At 48.3% G+C, this 24,769-nt stretch overlaps 4 protein-coding genes across 4 annotated transcripts; 3 read left to right on the top strand and 1 right to left on the bottom strand.

The window, feature by feature from the left end:
- Window positions 1-280: 280 nt before the first annotated feature.
- Window positions 281-3,674, top strand: LOC112877454 (protein SMAX1-like). Its single transcript, XM_025941800.1, has 3 exons — window positions 281-1,528; window positions 1,664-1,895; window positions 2,007-3,674. The coding sequence occupies exons 1-3, from the start codon at window positions 357-359 to the stop codon at window positions 3,405-3,407; spliced, it is 2,805 nt and encodes a 934-aa protein (XP_025797585.1). The 5' UTR covers window positions 281-356; the 3' UTR covers window positions 3,408-3,674.
- Window positions 3,675-11,315: 7,641 nt separating this feature from the next.
- Window positions 11,316-12,911, top strand: LOC112899478. Its single transcript, XM_025967965.1, has 2 exons — window positions 11,316-11,480; window positions 12,011-12,911. Exons 1-2 carry the CDS (start codon window positions 11,371-11,373, stop codon window positions 12,612-12,614), a joined length of 714 nt encoding a protein of 237 aa, XP_025823750.1. The 5' UTR covers window positions 11,316-11,370; the 3' UTR covers window positions 12,615-12,911.
- Window positions 12,912-13,274: 363 nt separating this feature from the next.
- On the bottom strand, window positions 13,275-15,220 carry LOC112877934 (eukaryotic translation initiation factor 3 subunit G-like). The gene is made up of 2 exons (XM_025942314.1): window positions 14,762-15,220; window positions 13,275-13,828 (listed from the first exon to the last, which is right to left on the bottom strand). The coding sequence occupies exons 1-2, from the start codon at window positions 15,114-15,116 to the stop codon at window positions 13,275-13,277; spliced, it is 909 nt and encodes a 302-aa protein (XP_025798099.1). The 5' UTR covers window positions 15,117-15,220.
- Window positions 15,221-17,674: 2,454 nt separating this feature from the next.
- Window positions 17,675-24,546, top strand: LOC112903339 (diacylglycerol kinase 7-like). Its single transcript, XM_025972587.1, has 13 exons — window positions 17,675-18,237; window positions 19,313-19,435; window positions 19,849-19,986; window positions 20,067-20,152; window positions 20,543-20,639; window positions 20,980-21,049; window positions 21,328-21,410; window positions 21,965-22,035; window positions 22,427-22,504; window positions 23,079-23,166; window positions 23,450-23,566; window positions 23,871-24,051; window positions 24,193-24,546. The coding sequence occupies exons 1-12, from the start codon at window positions 17,842-17,844 to the stop codon at window positions 24,030-24,032; spliced, it is 1,509 nt and encodes a 502-aa protein (XP_025828372.1). The 5' UTR covers window positions 17,675-17,841; the 3' UTR covers window positions 24,033-24,051; window positions 24,193-24,546.
- Window positions 24,547-24,769: the final 223 nt, after the last annotated feature.

Raw genomic sequence — 24,769 nt, 5'->3', positions numbered from 1 at the left:
GTACATCCGAGCTCTCAATTTTCCAAGGGCCCAACCTGAATAGCTCCCTTGCTCGCTTGATGCGTCGGGCCCACTCTGCCAGAAGCACGTACACATGCCTGCACGTTAAACTAAATTATCTCCTCTCTGTCCCGGCCTCGTTTTCAGCTGCACGCACGCTTCGCTTGTTTACCACTTACCACCACTCCAAGTCTCGGAGCTCAATCACATCTCCAAACCAAACTAACCCCCAGCAAACACCACCTACACCTCCCGCACCGCACGCAGCTAAACCTATAACACCACCGCAACCGCAACCGCAACCGCAAGCGCACGCCGGTGACTGACCGCAGCGGCGGACGGCGACCACCACAGGCATGAGAGCCTACGCGGCTGCCCCCGCCGTCGCCACGCTGCCGTCGGCCGCGCCGCCGCTGACACCCGACGCCGCGGCCGTGCTCTCCCGCGCAGCGGCGGACGCGTCCAGGCGCCGCCACGCGCACACCACGCCGCTCCACGCGGCGGCCGCGCTGCTCTCCGGCCCGGCGCCGCTGCTCCGCGACGCCTGCGTCGCGGGCCTCGCGTCCCCGCACCCGCTCCGGTGCCGCGCGCTCGACCTCTGCTTCTCCGTCGCCCTCGACCGCCTTCCCACCTCCACGGAGCTCCAGCACCACGACGGCGGCGCCTTCCACGCGGCCGCGCCGCCGCTCTCCAACGCGCTCGCGGCCGCGCTCAAGCGCGCCTACGCGCACCACCGGCGCATCGGCAGCGGCGGCGTCGAGGCCGACGACCACCGCGTCGGCGTGCCGCACCTCGTGCTCGCCATCCTCGACGACCCGTCCGTGGCGCGCGTCATGCGCGAGGCCTCCTTCTCCAGCACGGCCGTCAAGGCGGCCATGCTCAGGTCCTTCTCCGATCCGGCGGCCCCCGACTCCGGCGTGTACGTCAACGCCCGGGTGATGCAACGGCAGGCTTCCCACCGGGAGGAGGAGGTGGCGAAAGTGGTGGAGGTGCTCAAGAGGGGCAAGAAGCGCAACCCGGTGCTCGTCGGCGACACGGTGGACGTGGACGCCGTGGTGCAAGAGGTGGTCACGCTCATACAGAGGCAGCGCCTTCGCAACGCGCGCGTCATCTCCTTCCCGAAAGAGTTGGGCGACTTGGTCGACATGGACAGGGCGGAACTCATCGCCAAGATCAAGGAGCTCGGCGAGGTGGTGAGATCGGCATCGAGCAGCGCCGGCGTCGTGGTCAACCTCGGCAACCTGCAGTGGCTCGTCGAGGAAAGGTGCGCGGCTCATCAGGCCGAGCAAGACAAGAGGAGGGACGTGGTGCTCGACTCCGCGCGAGCCGCTGTGGCCGAGATGGCCAGGGTTCTGAATCAGTCCGGCGAAGGCGAGCACCGCGTCTGGGTGATCGGCACGGCGACCTGCGCCACGTACCTGAAATGCCAGGTGTATCACCCGGCGCTGGAGAGCGAGTGGGATCTCCAGGCCGTGCCCATCACGCCGAGGCCTCCGCCGCCACCGCCGCCGCTCGGGCTCTCGCCAAGGTTCGCTTCTGCCCCCATGACTGCATCAGCTGTCTCATCTTTTATTCTCATGAATCTGACGGAACAGTTGATCATTGAATCTGACAGAACAGTTGATCATTGAATCCTATGTCTGTTTTCCTGATGTGACGACAGTGTCGGAGCTAACAGGGGCATCCTCAGCAGCTCGGTCGAGGTGCTGTCAACGGCGATGACGGCCACAATGCCACGGGCGCCGAGCCTTTGCAACGCCTGTGTCGATGGCTACGAGCGCGAGCGCGCCGAGATGGCTTCGGCCGAGCGCGCTCCCTGTCACGCCGAGCAGCCGATGTCGCAGTGGTTGCAGATCGGGACGCCGAGCAGCGCACGCCCGGTCGACCGCGCGCAGGTGGGAAGTTTTTTTTCCCCCAGTTGCACGTCGTGTCCACGTCATACACGTCTCAACTCCTAGTATGTCCTAGTGGCAACGGTCTGACACGTGGAATCTGTCGCTTTGCAGGAGAAGGCACGGGAGGCTGACGAGCTGCGACGACGGTGGCGCGACCGGTGCGCGCAGCTGCACTCGCACGGGCGGCCACCGCTGGTCACTTGCTCGGAGTGGAACGGGGCTAGTATTCTTGGCAACGTTCAGACGCCGCCGCCGCCGGTACGGCCATTGGTGCAGCCTAGGGGTACGGTGGACACGGATCTTGCGCTTGGCCTGGCGGCGGCGAGGCCGGCGTGTGAGACGGACGACAAGGTGCTCGTGAGACGGCTCACGGAGGCGGTCAGATGGCAGCCCGAGGCTGCCGCCGCTGTTGCCAGTGCGATCGCCAAGGCCAAGTCCGGTGAAGGCAAGCGGCGGGGCGCGGGGGCCAAGGCCGACGCGTGGGTCGTCTTTGCCGGGCCGGACGTGGTCGGGAAGAGGAACATGGCCGAGGCGCTCTCCAAGTCCGTCTTCGGCACGGGCGCCGTCACCGTGCGTCTCGGATGCCCGCCAGCTGGCGACGACGGCGAGTCCGTCGTGTCGTGCCGTGGCCGGACGGCGCTGGATCGCGTGGCCGAGGCGATACGGGCGAACCCGTTCCGCGTCGTCGTGCTCGATGGCGTCGACCACGCCGACAACGTCGTGCACGGGTCGATCATACGCGCGATCGAGTCCGGCCGGCTCGCGGACTCGCACGGCCGCGACGTCGCCCTCGGCAGCAACATCTTCGTCGTGATGTCGCAATGGTCCTCGCCGTCGCCGGATCACTTGAGGAACTCTCAAGAAGCTGTGCCACTTCCAGACCTGCCATGGAACCCGGAGCACAGGACCGGGAAGCGCAGGCCGGAGCAGGAGCTTGAAGGAGAAGAAGACCGGCGGCGCACAAGGGCACGCAAAGACTCCGCGCGCGAGCCGCTCCCCCTGGACTTGAACTTGTCCATGTCCGATGACCATATCAACGCCATAGATGACAGCGGCGGTGAGGGATCACGGAACTCGTCCAGTGACCTCACCGTGGAGCACGATCAGGACTACGGCCATCCCGCTCCGGCCAGGTGCCCGGCGCCATCGAATGTGTCCGAGCTCATCAAAGCCGTGGACGGAGTGGTCGTGTTCAAGCCGGTCAACTTGGAGCCTCTGAAGCGGAGCTTCTCCGACTTGGTGCCGGCGAAGTCGGGAGACATCACGGGCGGCGGGTGGCCATCCGTTCACATCGATGACGGCTTGCTGGCCAGGCTAGCCTCCGCCGGTGCGGTGCGGACGACGGCCACGCCCCTGGATGCGTGGGCGGGCGAGGTGCTGTGCCCTAGCCTACGGCAGTTCAAGCGAAGCTTGAGCACCAACGACGTCGACGGAGCGACGGTGGAAGGCAGCGGCGGCCGGAGGAAGGGCGGCGAGGTGTTCCCTATGCCGGTGGCGGTCGACGGCAACTGAAGCGCATAGCCCAACCCTGACGTCTTTCTTCTTTCTTCGCTGGTCATCAAAATATGATCAAGCATGAACGGTGTACATTGGTACATTCATGTAAAGTTTCAGCAATCACTTTTTGTTTCGGTGGAGAACTAGCAATCATTATTAAGTTGGAGACGGGATCTAGAAGCTAGCTAGAGTAGCTCATGTTTCTCATTTTGCTTCTATTATTTCACCGAGGACATGGATTCACTTCGAACCATATATGATCGATTCACATCCGCTGAACAATTATTCGGTAGAGGATCGATCATGCTTGCTGCTGCATGCACCTGAATTTGAAAAACTAAGTGCTCTAACGATAGCATTTAATTTACAGCATACTACTTTACTACTCATGTGGCATGGCATCCAACATGCTCATGCGCATTGTACGTTCACTAGGTAATGCAAGCAGGCTAAACTTTTATCAACCAGAGTGAAGTGTGATTAATTGGCAGTCGTCATTATTTAATCATAATGCACCTCGACCCTGTTAACTAGCGTGCATGAATGGGTAAACACTTTGGCCTTTGGGTATGCATGCATGATGGCCCTACCAATGCTAAACCTCTGCTGTACTGTAGTCAGTGTACCCCATGCACGCAGTGCTGTCTCCACTGCACATTATGTCCCTAGTACCAAGTACAGATACACAGCTGCAGCAGTATACTAACAGGCTGCTAGCAGCAATACGCAGATACAGCTTCTTGTATCGTAGCCCATCCTGGTCGGAGTACGCGCGAGCGCGCAGGCGACGGAAGTCCCGGTCAAAAAAGGGCAGCCTCCGCGTACGCGACGCGCACCTCGGGAGGCCGCGCCGGCCGGCAACGTCCCGGAAGAAGGCAAGCAGTTGCAGCTGCAGTTGCCGTGCCAAAGCCGCCGCCACGCGCCGCAGCGCAAGCGGGTCTCGCCGGCCGGCCGGCCGAACTGCGCACACTGCTGCCAGTGCCACCAGCCAGCAGCCGAGGCCGAGCCGAGCAGCCGAGGCGCCGCTTTATCCGCCAACCAAAAGGCAAAGGGATGACGCGAGGGTTGATGAAAAGCGAAAGTTACCGCAGGCGCACGCCAACGCCGTAACTAATCCCGCGCCGTAATCTATCTTAACCCGACGCGGTACGCACGGATCCGATTGGTCGGGAGCGAGCGAGTGGCCTCCAAAGATTCACCCCACCTCCTCCGGTCCGGCTCCGTCGCTGTACGGACCATGCCGTCGCGTCTCCCGTCTTGGATATATAGTTTACTATGCATGCATGATCTAGCGCCTTTTCATGGGGGATTTCTGCTGTGCTCGCTCGTCTATTTTTCTTGATCGATCTCGGCTTTGGAGGCAGCGATGATACTGCATCTGCATGGATCGATCGCCCGAGTTGTATAATGTGCTAATACTCTTCCTAGTTTTCTCGGATAACCCGGTAGAGAGAGAGCTCTCAGAATGTGTGGATTATCATCGCATAATGATGGACTGTTACTGCTGCTAACACTGACATCAGAATTCTTTTTTTTTAACTGAGAGTTCCCAACACCCTAGGAGCGATGCTATAGCTTCTAATTGTGACAGCTGATGTAGCTTTGTTTACTGACTCCTGTCATCCAAAAAAAAACTTCACTGAACCTTGCCAATAATGCAGTAAGTACCTCCCCCTTATTTTGGCGGCTGCAACTTGTTTTCTCAATGCCCTTTTTTCGACAGAGGGAGAGAGAGACTGAGAGAAAGAGGAGAGGATCCAAGATCCAAACTACTGCTGCTGCTGTGGCCATTTGAATAATATGCTAGCTCGTACACAAGCACATAAGCTATCCGCTCCTAGAAATGCTCAAAATTCCACAGTAGTATCCCATCATGCATGCATGCAGCATTCAGCAGGACGTATGTAGGGTACATCTCGTGTGTTGAAATGGAAGGGAATAGAGGGAATGATGGTTTGTCGCCGCGCTGAAGAATTCCCGCCCTTTTGCAGGTCGTAAACGCAGAGTGGTTAAGCGCCGCGCCGGTAGCTGACACGGACAAAATGGCTGCATGTTTAGGGATAAGGGCCAGAGGACAAAACGCGCGCTGTAAGTTTCGTTATAACCACTCTCTGCTACGTACAGTACAGTACAGCCTCTCTGAAAGGAAGGACATGCATTAATATACAAAAGTTCTCAGCTGGCCCATCCATGCATGTGGTATACTTACTAGCAACACACTGCACATATCTGTATGAGATTATCACTAATCGTTCTACTCATCTACTGGTTTTGAAAAAAAACATGTAGACAGAAATACAATCTGAATGAAAGCTCCTGCACATAGTTTAATTAGAGTCTACTGATGCTACATGTTAAGTGCTAATCCTGTTCTGAATCGGAGAAGAATGAGCTAAGCTTATCCTTTACTAGTTCAGAACTTCAGATATAAAACTAAAGATGGTAGTGGCACCCGTAGTAACTTATTAATTTATGACTAATCCTGTAAATAATATAAACTCTGAAGCTTATCTCCTTCCTTTCTGCAGTAGGTGCAGCCTGCTTGCGACAAGGAGATGGAGGAGAGGGCAGCTATCCCTCTCGACAAAGGCCACAGATGGTAGCAACAAAGCGGATCGAGAGCTAGACGCCAAGGACAAAACTGCTGCATGTTTAGGGATAAGGGCCAGAGGACAAACGAGGAGCACGTTAAGCACGTAACTACCTTACCTTTGCTGCCCACGCCAGTTGGGGGGGGGGGGGGGGGGGGGAGCGGGGTGCTGCAGATAAAGCGCTGAACTATCTCTCAGCTTTAGCAGAGCTACAACCCGTTGGAATCGACGACGACGAGGGAGAAAGAAGCTGCTGCTGGCCTGAATCCGCTCCCATTCTTTCATTTCGTTTCAGACTTTGAGTGGCGCCGGTCGCCCGCGCGCGTGAAAGTCCGCGCCACTGATGCCGCGTGGCAGCTTTCTGAATTTACCACTCCACGGTCCTCCCCGCTTTCAGTGCCTGCCTGCCATGCGGCCAATGCCATCGGTAAGCAAAACAACAACAACTCCACCTGCAAGCCCCATGCCGCCCCGTAGACTGTGGTGGCAGCGGCGGCGTCAGAGATGTGCCTACGGCGACAGGGCCAAGGAGAATGGCACGCCACAACAGCTTACTGTTCAGAGGTTAGTGTTTTGCGAGCTGGGGCGAGCAGCTTCGTTGCTGGTCAGTGGTCACTCCCACCCACAGCTAGCTTCTTCGAGATGTTCAGATCTAGGAACCACTGTACGAGAAATAAAATTGGTGGAACACATAATAATTGTTTTTTTATTATTGATGAAATGGTTTTTAGGGTATTTTATTTTATTATCGAAATTCTGGAGCCTTGCTGTGACGCTGACAGATTTTTTTTGAAGGAAATGCTGACGGATATTTGATCGATTGGGTAGGTGGGCCTCTTCTGTGTGATTTTCTTGCTGTTGAGCCCAATAGAAGCCAACCCAAGCAGCCCTTCTAGGCTACCAAATCGGCCCAACTGAGACTCCAGAAAGGCCCAATTATATCGCTTCGGCGATATATTTTATTCATTTTATTCCGTCACCTGAAACCAGCGCTATCAAGCCTGACCGCCCTCGCGACTCGCGTCCACGACTCACCAAATCGTTCGATGATGATCAGGAGGAACCCCATCGCCACAAGGCGATGGATTCCGGTGGCTAACAGCGGCGGCCGGCGGATTCCGGTTCCGGAGGAATGGAGGTGCGGAAGGTCCTGGAGACTTAAATGTAATGTTGTTGTTTGTTAGGGGCCTATCTGCAAAACACCTGCTATCTGTATCCTTGTCGGATGTACCTGTATTTGTACGGGTCTGTGTTTGGTATCCTTAACATCAATACAGGTATGCTTCGATCAAAAAAATAAAAATAAAATCGTTCGATGATGGCGAGCAGCAGCTCGCCGGAGCAAGAGGGGGCGATCCGCACGTGGCTTGGGCACCATTCGTCGGGTTCCAAACCACGGCGGCGGAGGATGCAGGAGGAAAACAACGGATTGGAGTTAGGGGCTGTTAGAATATCGAGTGGTTTGTCAGGTATAATTATCGAGTTTGCCTGCTCTAAGAGAAAATAAATATATTCATACCTTTCAGCTTTACTGCTCTAGGGTTCTGACTGGACGCCGATAACTGCTGTGTACTTGCATTTAAATAGAGGTGTTAAAGGGATAGGTTACAGTAAAGGGACTCTGAGTACAACACCCAGCGCAACTTCCAACCAAAAGTTGCTTTGGTGCATGGGCTGCATGCAAGCAGTAAATGAAGTGTGCAGCTACCTAAGCCTAATCACAATAGGGGTTTCATAGCATTAATTATCATGACACATCAGCATTTTTGATGATGTGGTACTGATTTAATGAGAAGAGAAGTAATCAGTTTCATTCCCACGACACTCTGCTAGCTCGTTTCCAAGACGTTGGAAATGATGTGAAACGATCACTGTGACCGCCGTTGTTTCATGGAGAATCCCGTGCGCCAATAGATCAACTAACATATAATTACACTGGTTAGCTTTAAAAACAGTGAAATGAAACTCTCCATTGAGGCATAGTATTTCATTCATCCCCCGAGCTGATGTGACATTCTTTGGAAACAGAGATATGAAACCCCCCATTATGATTAGCCTAAGACTAGAGGATTTGATCTAGATCCTGCCTACACGAGGGTTAAAACCCCAACAATTCTTCCCTTTAAGTCGTGTGTGCCTTGTTTGAGGGTACTTGGACCATCCCAATTCTGGATTGCAGCTCTTGAAACTTTACTCGCCTGAATACCTTCGTCAGGATGTCAGCGAGCTGGTCCTTGGTGTTGATGTAGTCTGCGTCGATGAGTCTTTTCTCAATGCAGTCGTGAATAAAGTGGTACCTCAATTCGATGTGCTTGCTCCGCTCATGGAAGACGGGATTCTTACTTAGCGCCAGTGCCGACTTGCTGTCCATCATGAGTTCCACGCACTCGGCCTTCCTTCCCATGAGTTCACCGAGTAGTCGCGCAAGCCAGACTACTTGGGTTGCTGCTGCGGTAGCTGCCACGTACTTTGCCTCGCCTGATGACAGAGCCACCACTCGTTGCTTGAGTGATTGCCAACTCACCGGACACTTTCCAAGATAGAAGAGGTTGCCATTGGTGCTCTTGCTGTTGTCGCCGTCGACGGCATGGTCGCTGTCGCTATAGCGAGTCAACCGAGTTGTTTCGGTCGACTTCTCGTAGCGTAGACCGTAGTCGAGCGTGCCGTTGACGTAGCGGAGGATGCGCTTCACCGCCTTCATGTGCTCTTCAGTCGGTCTCTCCATGAAACGACTCGCAAATCCAACCGCAAAAGCCAGATCTGGTCGCGTGTGGAGGATTACGATAGCATGCCACTCTAGTTCATTTCTCCTCCTAAATTATTTACACAAAATGACATTCTAGTTCATTTTATTAACTTTTTAGATCGATCCAATAACCTAAAATATATATAATTTGCATATAATAGGGCTTCCATCGCCTTTGAGAACTGAAGCTAAACATCTACTATCATGATTAATTCTTTCAGCAGTACCATTTCCCAGTCCATTATGGCTGTAGTATATCCCATGCAAGTTTGTTCGAGAGCTAATGTTATCTTTTCCTGGTATAACACCTTTCTTGGTTAAAATTGATAATTTGACCTTATTGTTAATGACTCTTTAATGGCCAAAAGATCTCAGTTTCTCTCGTTCTGTAAATAGTATGGAAAACGGATATGAACTGGATATAGGGGAAAATGTTTCTTTGCTAAATGTAAGAAACTAATATGGTTTACATCAAAGAAAATAAAGGAGGTAATGTGGCAACCTACCTGACAGTGGAACTTCGTGCAGGTACGAAGCAGTAACACTGCCAGAGAAAAATATGAATATGGAGGTGGAACAGCCCATGATTTTCTCAGAGGCTGGTGCTGCCATGTTCCGGGGAATGGCATCCTTGTTACTTGGGCATTTCAGAAAAATGGTCATTTGCGTACAGTATAATAATTACCACATGAACACAATATTTTCTGACATTGACCTGATTGTCTCCACCCTTCTGACTGAAATCTATGATGCCTATGCAGCAATTGGATGATTTGGGATGCTGATGGCTTCTCTCGTGCTGACCATCCTCACCAAGGTTGGTCTTTCTGCTCTTATGGTCCACTCTATGTTTGCTCAAGGGATAATACTTTCTAACCCTAGGAAATTTTCTCAGCTGAGGCAGTGAATATCACCCTGGTTAGTAATTTTGAGTCTGAGCTTGCAGAAACTGATGTGTTCAATCGTTCTGAGAGGTAAATTAAAGCTACATATTTATCTATCAGCCCCGGGCTGGCTCAGCGCTAATGAATGGAATTTCAGGTGGGGGATTCTCTCCCCCTCCATTGATCCATAAAAAACATATTTATTTTAATTTACTACTCTTTTATCATTGTTGTTGTATGCTTCTTTTTCTTAATTCATCTCCAGTAAAAATATATTTTTGTAAAAATGCTTTGTATACATATTTGACAAATCAGATGATGAGATCACAATCAATATCACTCCTGATGAACACCCTAACAGGTCACAAGTACCCTGGTTTCTTCACCACCTAGGCAGGAACACCCTCCTCAGCAACAACAATAATATGATGCCCCATCCCCTATTCAATAAGTACCTCAACAAGGTGTCAAGCACATGATTTAACCTATGGTGCTATATGGAAGCAATGAAGGTTTTTTATTAGAATTTAACATGTTAAAATAGTAGAGCCGAGAAATAATCATTATGAGGTGGTAATTAAAGCGAGTTTCTAATTAAAGCAGGCAGCCATCATCATCAGTTCATCACAAGAACAACAGCCGGAACTCACCGCCTCATGAATTTCCACCTCAGGTTATTCTAGATTATTTTATTTTTCTCAAAAATTGGAGTAACACCCTTTTTCCTAAAGAGCCGATCATCATTGTCATTGTCTTTTTGTCCTGATAATTGATTGAATTTGCAGCCTGAAGGAGAATATGAGATGGAAACAGAACTCATCCGATGGATTTCACAGATGGCATAGTGTTAGTCCTGGAAGTCCTGGTAAGTTGACAAGTGAATAAGTTTAATTCATGTCCGTACTTGTATAGACAGTTGATGACATAAATTCTTTACTGCTTCGAGCTCTGGTGGCTCTGGTCGGGGGGTCATACTATTGGATCCAAAAATACAATTGCCATCAGGAAGTAGAAGGTGACTGTTGACTAATAGTAATAGCAACAGTTCAGTTATATTAGTATTTTGAACTATGGCTATGTGATCTTTTGGTACTGAAAGAACTTGGCCATCTAAAGAATGTTTCATCAACACAGTGGAACCTCCTTTTGTATATGCTTGTAAGTGTAGAAACAAAGTTTAGAATCTCTTTGATGAAGTGTCAGGCAAATAGAAAAATGTCTAGCTCTCTAAAGTCCTCTGGCGTCTTGTTTGACCATGGCATGGCTATTAAACAGATCCAATATGAGGCAGCACTCATCTAGAAGAATCTTAGGAATATTTGATCCAATTGAGGAAGATTTTCCACTGGAGCAAGAAGCGAGGGACTTCAAGATGGGAAAGCTTCCAGATTTTGGGCAAACTCCTGGTTGGTTGCGTTTCTTGTCCTTACTCTGTCATATATAAACATGTGCAACTGTTTTCTCGAAGTGTTTCATCCAACATAGAGGGGTTTTTTAAAAGAAATCCAACATAGAGTTTAACAGTTAACATTCGTTTCAGAGTCGTATCCCGAACTCAAACCCCCCACATGAGGAGAAGAAGCGCTCCGATCCTATCGAAAAGGTCAGCTGTAGTTCGGCCCGGCCCAACTACTAGTTGTCCGAAAGGCCCAAAAACGAAGGGGTACGGAAACAGAGGAAACAAGAAACCTTACCCGTTCTGCATTCACTGTTCCCATAGCACGAGCACGAGTGCACGACCATATCCTTCCACGGCAATGGCGGCGGCGGCGGCGGCCTCTCCAGCGAGGGCTTCGTGGCGGCCTGTGATTCCGGCCACCTCTGCTTACGCAACCAGGAGCTGCTTCCGCGTTAGAGCTAAGCGCTTGTGAGACCCCTTCTCTAAGCTTCGTTTCATGTTAATCTGCAGGGAGGCGAGTACTCGTGCAGTAATTGAGCAATTTTTGGTTCTGCTAGCTTCCAGCGTTTCTGAATCAGGGGGTTTAGGGGCAAATTTGGGACATGGGATTTACTAAATTTAATCTCTGGCGCTTGGCTGAACATTCTTATGCTTGAGGTTAAGGGTTCAAGTTCTTTCCCCAAATCACATCGTCATAATCAGGAAATGCTAGACATACTTGCCTTTCTTCACCTGAATAGTTGTATGATGTTTAAGCAAACTAACGGAGCTGTTTCCAATTTGTTCGATGCATTTGAAGTCTCTGTGACAGGCATGCTCTTCTGAGGTTGTTGACCTGAGAACTCTGAATCAACTAAAATTGTGCTTATTTCAGCTCTTTTGCACAATCTTATATAGTATTTCGTGCCGTCTTCCTCTTTGGCATATACAGTCACATCACTCTTTTTTATAGAACTTTTGCTGAGCTGAGCAGGCTGTAACGTTTGCTCGGTCAACAGTGCAGGGCTCCAAACGACATGCACCTGTCTGCACCAAGCCATGAGGCTCACAGCTGCTCACGTCAAGAGCGGCGAAGCCGAAGGGCGTCCAAGCACGGAGAGCGCCGCTGCCGGCACCCCGGACGAAGAATCCTTGCGACGTGAGCTCGAGACGGCGATACAGGAGGAGGACTACGCTCGCGCCGTGGCGCTGCGGGACGAGCTCCGTGTGCTCCAGGAGGACGGCAGGTCCGCGGTCCTCGCGGCGAACACGCGGTTCTACACGGCGTTCAAGAACGGCGACCTCGTGGCGATGCACCAGGCCTGGGCCAAGGGCGACCACGTCTACGTGGTGCACCCGTCGGCGGGGAGGATCTCCGGGTACGAGATGGTGATGCAGAGCTGGGAGATGGTCTGCGACGCCGACTACGAGTTCCCGCTGCAGATCGACCTGCAGGACGTGGAGGTCCATGTGAGAGGCGACGTTGGCTACGTCACCTGCCTAGAGCTGATCAGGACCAAGGGGAGCAGCAGCTGGGGGAAGCAGGTGGCTACCAATGTGTTCGAGAAGGTTGATGGCAAGTGGTTCATGTGCATCCACCACGCTTCACACTTCGATGAGTGAAAGTGATTTTCATTGGCCTGCGAGAGCCTGAGAGGTAGAGTACAGGCGTGACACATAGAATTCGGATTTGAGAATGGCGATATCTCCGTTTGTTTTTAGTTGCATTACTATTTTTTTTCTTTCTGCTTGAGAGAAAAGGGAAGAAAAAAAAATCAATGGTTTGCCGGTTTGAATAGCAAGGACCAAGCTGGCATATCATCTGACACTATGTTGTCTTAGTTTTGATGCTTGCTCATCTTACATGCTGCATGTTTACAGTTGATGTGGTCAAAGACTCAGAGTGAAATGTCTTCAGAACTTTGCACTTGTTCATGGTTAAGTTGCCCAGCACTTTACTTGACATATTGACACTATTGCAGATGACGCCAAGATTCAAAAGCATGGATTTGTATGAAACATCTTGATGCTTACTGAGTAACTGACATGCACACTTTGGAGAACGGAGGCGCGCAGCAAACTGATCTGAAGTTATACAAAGACAACGACATTCAGAATCAGAACTCAAACAAATCCTCCTAAATTGAAATTTGCAAGATTAGCAGACAGCAAACAGCAGCGAGTGAAGTATTCTCGTCCAAACACACGTACTATTTTAAGATAGTAATCATACATTAATAGTTGGTTTAAACATGCAATTATATTAAGCAGATGTAGCAAGAACTAGTTGGGCCTTGGTGCTGCCCAATCGACGCATAGGATGAGGTTATCGTAGCCGTAACCATTGAGATTCTTGATAGCCCTCTCGCCGTCCTCCCTGTGAACAAAGTTGACGAAGCCAAACCCCCTGCTTGCCCCAGTCGCCCGATCTAATGCAACGTAGACACGGTTGAGAGGGCCAAACTGGCCGAACAGCTCTGCGAGGTCAGGGTCGCGGGCGTCCTCCGAGAGGTTGGTCACGCGGATCGAGTTCTCATCGTTCCTCCGCCTCATCACATCTGCTCCGCTCTTATCAGCACCTGACCTCCTGAATACAGGAACATACGCTCCAGCCACACCGGCACCACGTCCACCTTGTGATGCAGAGCCGTCTGAGCTTGGAGGCCTGTCGGCAGAACTTTCACCCTGTTGTGGAGCAAGGTCCTTGTAGGGGCACTTTGAGGTCCAGTGGTCACCCTTCTTCCCACAGGTTCTGCAAACCATGAGAAGACCTCCACCCTTATCATTCGCCTTAACCAGTGAATCAACTTTAGTAGATAGCTCCTTGTCTTTGCTTCCTGCAACAAAGAGAACAGTTAGCAGGTAAGCACAAAGACATGCATGAAGATAACAATACTTGAGCAAAACTGGCAAAATCAAGAGACTCCAGAACAACCAAATTCATACGCTGAAAACATTATGAGCAAGATTCTATATACACCTTTTCTTCTAATAAAATTTCACGGCAAAACTATTGCCGTCCTTTCAAAAAAAAAAGATTCTATATACCCCGTCAGCTGTTTTGAGAATATTCATGCTGCCGGCACCACTACCATAGAAAATTAGCAATGGCTGAATAAGATGTCTATTCTCTTAAGATGCAGAGTGTTGATAATTGATATCCTTCGTCTGTCGGTTATTAATCAAAAGTAACTAAGTCCTAACATGCTGACACCCATTAAAAAAAACTTTTCTTTAAGTGCAAGTGCCACATATTCATTTAGGAAATCCAACCAGCTTACAACTTACAGATCAGCAAATGCATCTATGCTTCTTTTTTTTAATATTGCAAATTCAAAAGTGCAGACAAATAAATTAAAGACTGAGTTTGTTATCTGATTCAACCCTACCATTGCTTACAATTTAAATCACAAACCTTCTATGGTATACCTCCTTGCAGTATCTAGAGATCTATTGGTCCTACGCAGCAGTCAAACCAACTAAACACGTTCAGCGGAAAAATTGAAAATCTACGTCTGACTTACTGTATAGACCCCAAGAGCAGGTAAGATGGAACACCAATCTCAATCCTATCATGAAACACGTCGATCCTATCATGTCGATTCTACCAGCACCTACAGCAATCTCGATTCTATCTTGAAGAAAATTGTCAGAACACCCCAAATTCTGACCCAGGTCGATTGTGTCTACAACGGAACATACGAACCGAAACAAATGAACCGACAATGCAGAATCAGTTGGAAGGAAAAAAAGTATAGAACAGCGACGACCTGTGGCGCGTGTGCGGTCGAAGAGTATCTCCTCCGTGCAGGCCATGGTAAGCCGCGAGCCGGCGGCCTCCCTGGCGGCATCGCCGAACTTTGGCCAGGAGCGTCGCTCGATGGCGCTCCTGGAGCGGCGCACCGTGCGGACGCGCTTGGTGGTGGTGACCTTGACCTTGTTGCCCTCGCCGTCGATCCTGTACTCGGTCACCGTCTTGATGCCTTTGGCGTCGGGCCCGACGACGACCGGCGGCGGGAGGAGCATGCCGAGGTCGAGGTCGCCGCCGTCGTCGTCCAGGAGATCGGCCCACCGTTCCGTGTGGTGGTGGTGGTGCTGCTGCTTGTGCATCGCCACGGCTGCCATGGCCGCTTCTGCTCGGCTCGTGACGGGATGCGTTCCGCTGCGCGCGTGCGTTAGGGCTAGGAGGCGCGACGGCGATTGGAGGGAGATCGGGAGATGTTGTAGTTTGCTTGGGTTTCGTCTTGAACGTGTCGGGGGTTCAGGGGGTTTTAAAGTCGGGTCAATGTCGAGCCGTCTTATATTAAAAAAAGAAAACTGTGGAGCCGGTATAGATGTAACTGGGGTATAGCCCATGGGCTGTCTTTATTGGACTGGCTCCGTGGGGAGAGAAACGAGGAAGTCAAATAACTGGGCCTGATGAGGCCCAGTAAAAGGCAAGCGTACCTCCTCTTTTTTTTTTTCCTTTTCCATTTTGTTAAAGCTTTCGTCGCGCGTGTAGGGCACATGCGACAAATGTTTGCTGACCAAGTGATTCTAGCGGCTACGTTCCACCTGGCTTGAAGTTTCGTTGTTCGACTCCATCTGCGTCCACAACTTGTCATCCTTTGCTTTCGTGGTGAATTCAAGGCCGGACGAGATGGAGAGAAATTCACTGATGCCCAGTGCTGCCCTTCTAGTGGAGGTAATAACGGGGGCGTCAATGTTCTAGATTACGGAGAACAAGTTTTGTTGGCCCAGTTCTCGAAGGAGAAGAAAAACGTCGCCCCCGCCTGTCTGATGACTCCGGTCGGAGCGGGGCTTCGCGTTCTCCGCCCGCCCGTCCAACGGTCCAGTTCCTTAATGGAGCCAAGCAGCCCTGACCCATCGTCATCAATTCAAACAACTAACAAGGGGACCGACCCCACACCCCCTTCCTTCTCTTCCATGCTTCCAAGCTCCAACGAGCGATGCCGGCCGCCGCGGCAGCGTGTCGGGCTGGCCCACGCCACCGCGGCCCGCACGTGGGCGCTGCCGTCTCCCCTGATCCCCTCCGCGCCGCGGGAGGTCACATTTATGCGCCGGCAAGGCCGCTCGCTTGCATGACAGGTGGGCCCCGGAGCCGGCCTGGGTCGTTGGTGGCTCGAGTCCTGCCGCCAACCGTGCACCTGACGCCACCGGCCGGGCACCGAATAAAGCGAGGCAGCACGGCATCATGCGTGGCATGGGTGCGAACCACATTCTGGCACCAGTTCTACGGGACAGGTTGACAACAACCAGCCGGGGTAAAGGAAAGCATCGTCTGCACGAGAGCAACACGGGCGCATACGTGCAGGACTGGAGGTCACTTGCAGCTGCCGTTTGGGCCGGGCTATCAGAAGGAAGGCCAGACAACGGAGGGCCCCCTTTCGTGGCCCCGGCAGGCCGGGACGGAATGGATACCGTGGCCGCGACCGCGACGGCGCGCACGTGCCGCTGCGTCTCCGCGCGCCCACATGACGGGTGGGCCCCAGCGAGTCCGGGCCAGCATGGCATCTAGCCATCTAGCGTGGGCGGTAACTGGCCGTTGGCGGATGGAGGGCTGCGATTACTACGTTCTACAGCAGCGACCAACTGTGCGCTTGACGCCACGAGGCACATACTGGAATAAACCGAGTGGAAAGCGCGTTAGCTGCGTTGCTTTGGGTACCGGCCACATTCTCGTCTGCCACCCGTTACACATGACAAACAGCTAGGAAAAGCCAGTGTGCCAAAGGAACGCATATGGTTAGGTGCACACACGACACGAGAAGAAAAGGAGAATACAGGAGATTCCAACCGTAAGATAGATGATTGTTTCCAAATTGAAAGGCAAATAAAGTAGGAGGAGAGTTATACACCCTCTATAGAGAAAAGGGGTTTAAATGGAATCTGCATATGCTCCTCTGAAAGTGGCAAAGGAACTAGCATATGCTCCTCCGAAAAGTGTCAGCCTACAAATATCGGTTGATCATGCTTGAGCCTAAAAAAACTAGCATTCAAAGTTAATATATCACATCCTGGATAGAGTTTCCTTTTATTATCATAGCTTCATGGCTTATGGATATGCAGGTAGCGAACGGAGTATGTGACATAACATTATATTTATAATAAGGTAATAAGCTATACATTTTCAGACCTGTTAAGGTAAATGAGCGAAGACATGTAGGATTTGGAGATGGAAACAAAATGGTGCCAGCTTAGTTTTATTTTCAACTAGCGAATGACGAATGTAAAGGTGGATCTGACCCTATTTACCTATTTACCAGGGTTTGCTACGTAATGAAATTCGTAAATCATATGGTTAGAACACCGTTAGGCCTGAAAAAACCCAACATGTCATGAAGTTGAACCTAGTGACCCACCCTCCTTGTGTTTTTGATTGGAGCTGTCAATGTAAATAGTTGTTTGGTTAAGGGTGGCCATCTCTACTAGTAGATCAGCGAGAAGGACATCTATGTCGACCTTAATTGAAATTCTAGAACGCGCAGTTCCAGCATCCAGTCCTTGGCAGATCTTGGGTCCGTCCTGCCGGAGAGAATCGAACGTAGGATTTGCGCCAGGAGAGACGACGCCGGCAGAACAGGACCACGCGGTTGCCGCTGCCGAGGGCGGAAGGAAACAAGGAAGAGCGCATCAGCAGCACCAGTCAAAAGCCCACCACCTGACCTGTCTAACCTTCCGTTAGTAAAACCTCGCGCCCGCCCACCAATAAAGTCCACATCAATTTCTTTCTTTCCCCAATTCCATCAGCTCACACAAGACCAAGCAAGCACGAGGGGGGAGGAAAAAAAGTGTTCGGTGCTTCTGCTGAGCTGTGCCTGTCCTCGGAGCGGAGCAGGGAGCCGTAGCCATGGAGCGAGCGGGGGAGGTGTCGTCCGCCGCCGGCAACGGCAACGGCAACGGCGACGTGCGGAGGTCGCCGTCGACGGCGCCGTCGGCTCGGGTGTCGATCTGGGAGTCGGTGCGCGCGTGTGGGATATGGGGGAAGGAGGTGGACAAGGCCGAGCTGCGGAGGCAGGTCGTCATGCCGCTCCACCTCCGCCGCGCGGTCGCGGCCGCCGTCGCGGCCAAGGACGAGGCCGCCGGCGTGGCGGCGGCGTCGGCGGCGAAGGAGGGAGCGGGGGATGGGGAGAAGGACGAGGGGCCAACAGTGGCGCCCCTGGTCGTGTTCGTGAACTCGCGGAGCGGCGGGCGCCACGGGCCCGAGCTCAAGGTGCGGCTGCACGAGCTCATCACCGAGGAGCAGGTGTGTGACGGCATCGCGATTCGCTCGGCGCTCGTGCAACTCTGCTTCCCGAATTTCGCTCCCGGTTTCTTCCCCAGTTTGCAACGCTCTGGTTTGTTTGATTTTACAGCTTGCAAGTGATTGTTTTTATGAGCTTTGCGTTGAATTGGCAGCGAAATTTGGACCCCATAGATATATTTAGCGGAATCCGCTTCGGCGGGTAACGCTCGTGGATCGTTTGTACTGTCGAGAAGAGAATGAACACCCTGCGTCATGCGATCTGCGTGACATTACGGTGGCTCTCTCTCTCTCTCTCTCTCTCTCTCTCTCAGACTTTAAAGTACAGAATCGACTATACACTAACTTTTTGCGGATTTCCCATTGATACTCGAAGGCAGAAACATGAAGCTGTGGAGACAGATCACAGAACATCAATGTTAATGCATAATAAATGCTTACACCGCTGGGTGTTGGGAACGCTCTAGCAATTTGTGTCTCGCTTCTTCACATGGCCTCAGATCGGAGTAGATGAATATATTCAATTTGGTTGGTAGCAGGTAGGGAAGGGATGGAGTATCTAAATAGGGATCATCATCCTTCCGAGTTTTTTTTTTGTTGGGTGAGGGTCAGGGGGTTGAAACGCCCACAATTATTCCAGGGTGGTAGAATCTAGAGTGACGGGAGTGGGACTGCCTTTCATTCTTTAGCTTGACATTCCCCTGTGAGAAAACCTATGCCATTAGTTGATACTGATTTCAGCACTGCTTTGATGGGGTTCCTTATGTATCAAATCCTGTGGAACTTGACCCCAATGATGTAACTAGGCATTATATTACCATAAGAGCACTAAATTTGATGAAAAACTAAGGGTTGAAAAATGCATGCAAGTCTTTGGAATTTGACATTCTTGTGCATTGCTCCTGAGAGGTTGGACAACTTATGTAACATGAGACGAGCCAAATTCAAGCCTTTACTCTGAAATCTTTTGGGACTATCACTTGTTCGATTATGTTATGCACTCACAACATATTCATTTTAGTTTCCTTTTCTTTTGCTTTTTTGAGAAGACAATTTACTGATGCAATGACTTTTTCAGGTCTTCGATCTTTCTGTTGTGAAGCCTTCAGATTTTGTTCACTATGGTTTGAGTTGTTTGGAGAGGTTAGCTGACCAAGGTGATAACTGCGCGAAAGCTGCTCGTGAAAAAATAAGAATTGTGGTATGTGTTTGATGCCTTAAGTAAGGACATTGCATTTTTTTTTTGGCATTAAGAGTTATCAGATTCAAGAACCATAAAAGAGCTCCTTTCCTAGCTCATTTGTTTTCCCTTTCTCTTTTGGGCATCTTCTGGTCTTAACTCTTTTTCAGCTTTGTATAGTTCCCCCCCTTTCTTCACCTGTATTAATTTATTTACCAAAGTAGGCTCTCCCCTACTATATTTTTACATAAAAAAGAGTTATCTGCATATCTGATTTTCTTTTCCTATCTGCTACTTTATGCAAGGCTGTTCCTTTCTCAGCTTATTAGGGCCTCCCTGTGTTTTCCTCTTCACAAACTAAATTTTGTGATGTTGGTTATTCGCCATCTTCCAACTACTTTGTGTCACATAATTGCACTAATTTTTCCTGGCAGGTTGCTGGAGGTGATGGCACAGTTGGTTGGATGCTTGGTTGTCTCTCAGATCTTTATAAGATGAAAAGGGAACCAGTTCCACCCACAGGAATCATTCCACTTGGTACAGGAAATGATCTTGCTAGATCATTTGGATGGGTAATAACCTATATCTGTGATACTTGTCCTCTTTGGATCGTTTGTTTTTCAACCCAAACGGCTAATTAGCTCATGCACAGGGTGGCTCTTTTCCCTTTGGTTGGCGCTCAGCTGTAAAGCGTTATCTCAGCAAGGCTGCCACTGGTCCCATTTGCCGTCTGGACAGGTGCTTTTGTTATTAAAATCTTGATATCACTGTTAATTATTTTTTGACATCATAATTCATCTGTACACTCATTCAAGTTCCATTTATGTTAGTTGCTTATCTAGAAGAGAAAAAATAATGTTGTGGGGTAGTTTGTCTTCTATTCCACCTACCTAAAGAGAATTATTCTATTATATTTCAATGTACTAGTGCAAATCTTTGTCATGCTTTACATGAGATGGCTACTTAATCTAGATGGGCAGAATAACGTACCAAGATATTAATGGCTATCACTCATTTTTATCGTCTACTTTGTATCATCAAATTATGGTATCTGCTCTATATAATCTGTTACATTTGTAGGCATTTCATCTGCTTCTGCACTCATAACCTCTGTTATTGCCCATGCAGTTGGCAAACTGTAATTCAGATGCCAGAAGGAGAAATAAAAGAGTTGCCGTATTCACTTAAGAAAGTGGAACCTGCAGATCGACTGGAGATCAGCCAGGTTTTGACTACGAACCCACCTGGATTTATATGCTCGACTTAATTATAACTCGCATATATGCATTATTCTCTCATTATTATTAACTTTAAACCCCTTGCTCTTGTTGAGTTTATTTATATCTTACGTTTAATAAGACTACAAATGATAACAGAAAAGTATTGTTAAGAATTTAAGATAGCATGTGAGAACAGAATAAATGAACAGTTATGTTACAACAAGATGGTAACAGAAAACGATCTGGTTGCATGTTGAAAAGGCACAAGAGAATGGATTTTGTAGAGTGTGTTACAATGTGTTTGGTCGTTTCGATTTATTAAAAGGCTAATCTAATATGGTGCAGGGGAATGGCACTGAATTTTCTGAAAAGGCTTCCTGCTATAAAGGAGTATTCTACAACTACCTTAGCATTGGTATTTCGTTTGTTGCTTAATTAAAATTCTTTCTCTTTGTTAAGACTGTTATTTATCATGCACTGAGAATGATGATTAATTCAAGAGAGACAATTGATGCTCAAAAACGAATCCTTCAATGGTTTGCTGTAGATAAACTCGAACTTAGGCTGTGTGACTATAAATGGAGTTAGAACAGATGTACTATTTTGTTATGTTTAATCCAAATTTGAAATTTGTTTAATTATTTAATATTATGGTTTGTGGTCATTGCTGAGTTTGCAGTTTACTTTGAACAGGGATGGATGCTCAGGTTGCATATGGTTTCCACCATCTTCGTGATGAAAAGCCATATCTTGCACAAGGACCAGTTGCAAATAAGGTGCCAATAAAACCCTCTAATGGTGTAATATGTATTGGTGACTAGCTTAAAATACTCTGCTGCGTGTGCCATCATTATGATGCGTGGATTGTGGCTATTTGCGAGCTCATTTCTTTGGAACCACATAGTTAGCATTTTTTTTTCAATAAGTGAGCGGTATATACCCTTCCATTTGGACTACTGGTTAGAAATACTTTATCAGTTGCCTATTTTGTCATCAGGTCATAATTATCATGACTATATATCATGTAATGTCACAAAAGAAAAGGAAATTGTGAATCCCCACTTCACAATATGTTCTGGGCATAATATCATTCTGTGTATCTTGATATATATCTGTTGGATGAGCTGGGTGTGGTTGCTGCAAGTTCTTCAAGACTATATAACTTCTGAAGAAGGAAATAAGCTTCAAAGGCTTATTTGTATCCATATGCAGTTTTTTTCAACTTCATTTTCTGTAGCATAGTGATTTGGTACCTCAGAATCATGTCTGATGTAGATGAGTGACATATAAAGTGTTCTGATGATGATCTTTGTTTTCTCACCCTATGCAGTTGATTTATGCTGGATATAGCTGCACTCAGGGGTGGTTCTGTACACCTTGTACGGCAAGTCCTCAGCTAAGGTAAGCGATCTTCTTTGCATGAACTCTAATGTGTTCTGAATGTTTAGAGTATTAAGTATTTATTTTACCCTGATCGATTCAGATGCTATAATATAATTGATTCGAAGTTATATTTTAGATGCCACCGCGTTTCCATGATTTATTGTGCTTTAGAAATATATGATGGCCCTGCAAAATAAAATAATTTCTTAGTTGACATCTGAGTATGTAGTACAAGGTTGATGCCCATGGTATACTAAATATGATGCAATGAAATGAACCTCATCTTTTGCATTTTGTCTCCATATTTGATTGTTCATGTATTAAGTTGCAATCAGGCTGTGATAACACTCTTCTTCCTTTTCTAAGATGCCAAAAATTGTCATGCTCACATAATAATTTGTTGATGCAGGGGGCTTAAGAACATTTTGCGACTTTACATTAAAAAGGTTAATTGTTCTGAGTGGGAGCAAGTTCAAATGCCTTCAAGGCAAGTTGTTGATTTCTTTTACATTAAACAGGCTACACCTATTAACAGACACTTGCATCAATATGTCTCACAATTTTTTTAATTGCAAATGTCCAATATATAATTGGCATTGGTTTAATAGGCACAAAAGTTCGACGTGTCACTTTACAACTACAGGGGAATAGTCAGAGCTATATTATTCAAAGATGATTAATTGTGACTCTTTTACCTATAGTTCACATCATTTTTGAACTAAGACATATTTTGTTAGAAGATTGTAGTCAAATAATTTAAATTTGAACGCCTTAGCAACTCATCCTGTTATTTGACTCTTACCTTTAGAAACGTAGATGGATTAAAAGATGTATTGGATGTCCATGCGGGATCAGGCTCTGAATATATTATTGTAATATGTTAGATGCATAGGATTTCCAATGGAACCTTTTGGATGTGTATTTGGATACTATTGTAAAGCCTGGAAAGCATATCTGCTCAGATGCTAGATGAGCTCGTCTCATGGAGAATTGCTGTCGAAACTATTTACTGGTGTGTAAATTCCGGATTTGCGCTCACACCTGTTTCCCTGATAATGCAGTGTTAGATCCCTAGTTGTCCTGAATTTATACAACTATGGCAGTGGAAGGCATCCATGGGGTGATCTTAAACCTGAATATCTCGAAAAGGTTAGTTATTGCATGTTCATGTGAATCGCATATGATTTCGCATTTCTACCTTTTGTTCCTGAATACACTCTTTGAGGACTGGGATAAATGCCTTTGATGTTGCAAAAATTTATAAAAATGGACCAACTTAGCATGATTTATAAGTATATATTCCAGAACTATTGTTGTATCTTTTGAGAACAGGAAGTTGCTAGAGTCAAGGAGCATATGGTGGGGTTTGTACATGGTTTTGTTTCTTATGCACATGAGAACATAATGTTGGCACTCAATACCGGTTTTGCAGAAAGGTTTTGTTGAAGCTCATTCAGATGACGGCTTGCTTGAAATATTTGGTCTGAAAGAAGGTTGGCATGCTTCATTTGTAATGGCTGAGCTTATAAAAGCAAAGCACATTGCCCAGGTATTTACTTTTTATTGCCTTAATTTTTGCATTACCTGTCTGCGAAAGATAATCTGAATGAATATCAACAGGCTTTGTTGTAATCAGTAGTTTTTCTATGAGGCACACTTGATGTTGGAATCTTTTGCTAGCCACAATTTTTTTGGTTGGCTAAGGTTTTTTTGAATCAAGAAGCTTGCATGACTCGCTTTAATTTATCTTTTTGAGCAGTGGTATTGTGGTAGACTGATCTTGGTTCTTGGTCCCTTATGCTTCTTTTCCTACGTACAATTGACTATGATCCAAATCCATCTCCTGCTATCAGGCCGCGGCTATCAAGTTCGAAATGAGGGGTGGCCAGTGGAATCGAGCATATGTTCAAATGGATGGAGAGCCATGGAAACAACCACTCATTCAGGACCAGTCAACCATTCTGGAAATAAACAAAGTTCCATATCATTCTCTTATGATCAACGGGGAGCAATGACATTTCCCATGTGAATCAGGTAACACTCCAGAAAGACCGTTTCCATAATGCTTTCTTTAGGGCACCAATTCCTTGATGTTTACTGGCATCATATTCTGCTCTATACAGCATTTCATTTTCTGATATCGCCTCTGATCGCTCACTTAACATTTTGTACCAGGGTTGCATTCTTAGACCGTTAGATTGTGTACAGTTCAGGAGCAGCACGCACTAGATTCTTAGAACTGGGTCGACTGCAGCGAGGATGCATGTTCGTTGGCCTTTATCTTGCATTGGTCGAGTCATGGCCAAAGCATGATAAGGCACCATGCATTGTTGTATTGTATCATATCTGTATTCTGTTGTTGTATCCTGATTTCTTTTGAAGCGAAAGAAACAAGCTTAATTTAATTTGCAGTGTTCCGTTGTGTGTCAATGCAAAAGAATAACCTGGTGAAAAACACCATCTTGACTGTAAAACTGGACAGTTTGCCATTTGCAATGTCCTAGAGCATATTCATTTGCAAACAGCTTATTTTACTCTCCAAATTTTCCTTAGCATTACTACTAAGTCATCGTGAAAGTAAAAGAATAGTTTCTTCTGGTTCATTCAGCCGTTCAGGTCAGTTGTTAAAGTTGAGTTAGTTACTGCATGCGAGAGTTGGTCAGTTACAAACATGTACAGATTGGAATTAGGAAGTACAGTACAGTGTGAGGATGACACACATATCTGTGCCATGTATAAGCAACTGGACCTT

The sequence above is a fragment of the Panicum hallii genome, chromosome 1 (assembly GCF_002211085.1).
Source record: "Panicum hallii strain FIL2 chromosome 1, PHallii_v3.1, whole genome shotgun sequence".
Classification (NCBI taxonomy): domain Eukaryota; kingdom Viridiplantae; phylum Streptophyta; class Magnoliopsida; order Poales; family Poaceae; genus Panicum; species Panicum hallii.
This window is presented reverse-complemented; position numbering and strand designations above follow the sequence as displayed.

Coding starts and splice junctions, on each gene's coding strand:
- LOC112877454 (XM_025941800.1), top strand. CDS start 357: ATGAGAGCCTACGCGGCTGCCCCCGCCGTCGCCACGCTGCCGTCGGCC. Junction 1,529..1,663: donor CCGCTCGGGCTCTCGCCAAG/GTTCGCTTCTGC, acceptor ATGTGACGACAG/TGTCGGAGCTAACAGGGGCA. Junction 1,896..2,006: donor GCCCGGTCGACCGCGCGCAG/GTGGGAAGTTTT, acceptor GTCGCTTTGCAG/GAGAAGGCACGGGAGGCTGA.
- LOC112899478 (XM_025967965.1), top strand. CDS start 11,371: ATGGCGGCGGCGGCGGCGGCCTCTCCAGCGAGGGCTTCGTGGCGGCCT. Junction 11,481..12,010: donor CGCGTTAGAGCTAAGCGCTT/GTGAGACCCCTT, acceptor CTCGGTCAACAG/TGCAGGGCTCCAAACGACAT.
- LOC112877934 (XM_025942314.1), bottom strand. CDS start 15,116: ATGGCAGCCGTGGCGATGCACAAGCAGCAGCACCACCACCACCACACG. Junction 13,829..14,761: donor CGACCGCACACGCGCCACAG/GTCGTCGCTGTT, acceptor TCTTTGTTGCAG/GAAGCAAAGACAAGGAGCTA.
- LOC112903339 (XM_025972587.1), top strand. CDS start 17,842: ATGGAGCGAGCGGGGGAGGTGTCGTCCGCCGCCGGCAACGGCAACGGC. Junction 20,153..20,542: donor CCCATTTGCCGTCTGGACAG/GTGCTTTTGTTA, acceptor TTGCCCATGCAG/TTGGCAAACTGTAATTCAGA. Junction 20,640..20,979: donor ATCGACTGGAGATCAGCCAG/GTTTTGACTACG, acceptor AATATGGTGCAG/GGGAATGGCACTGAATTTTC.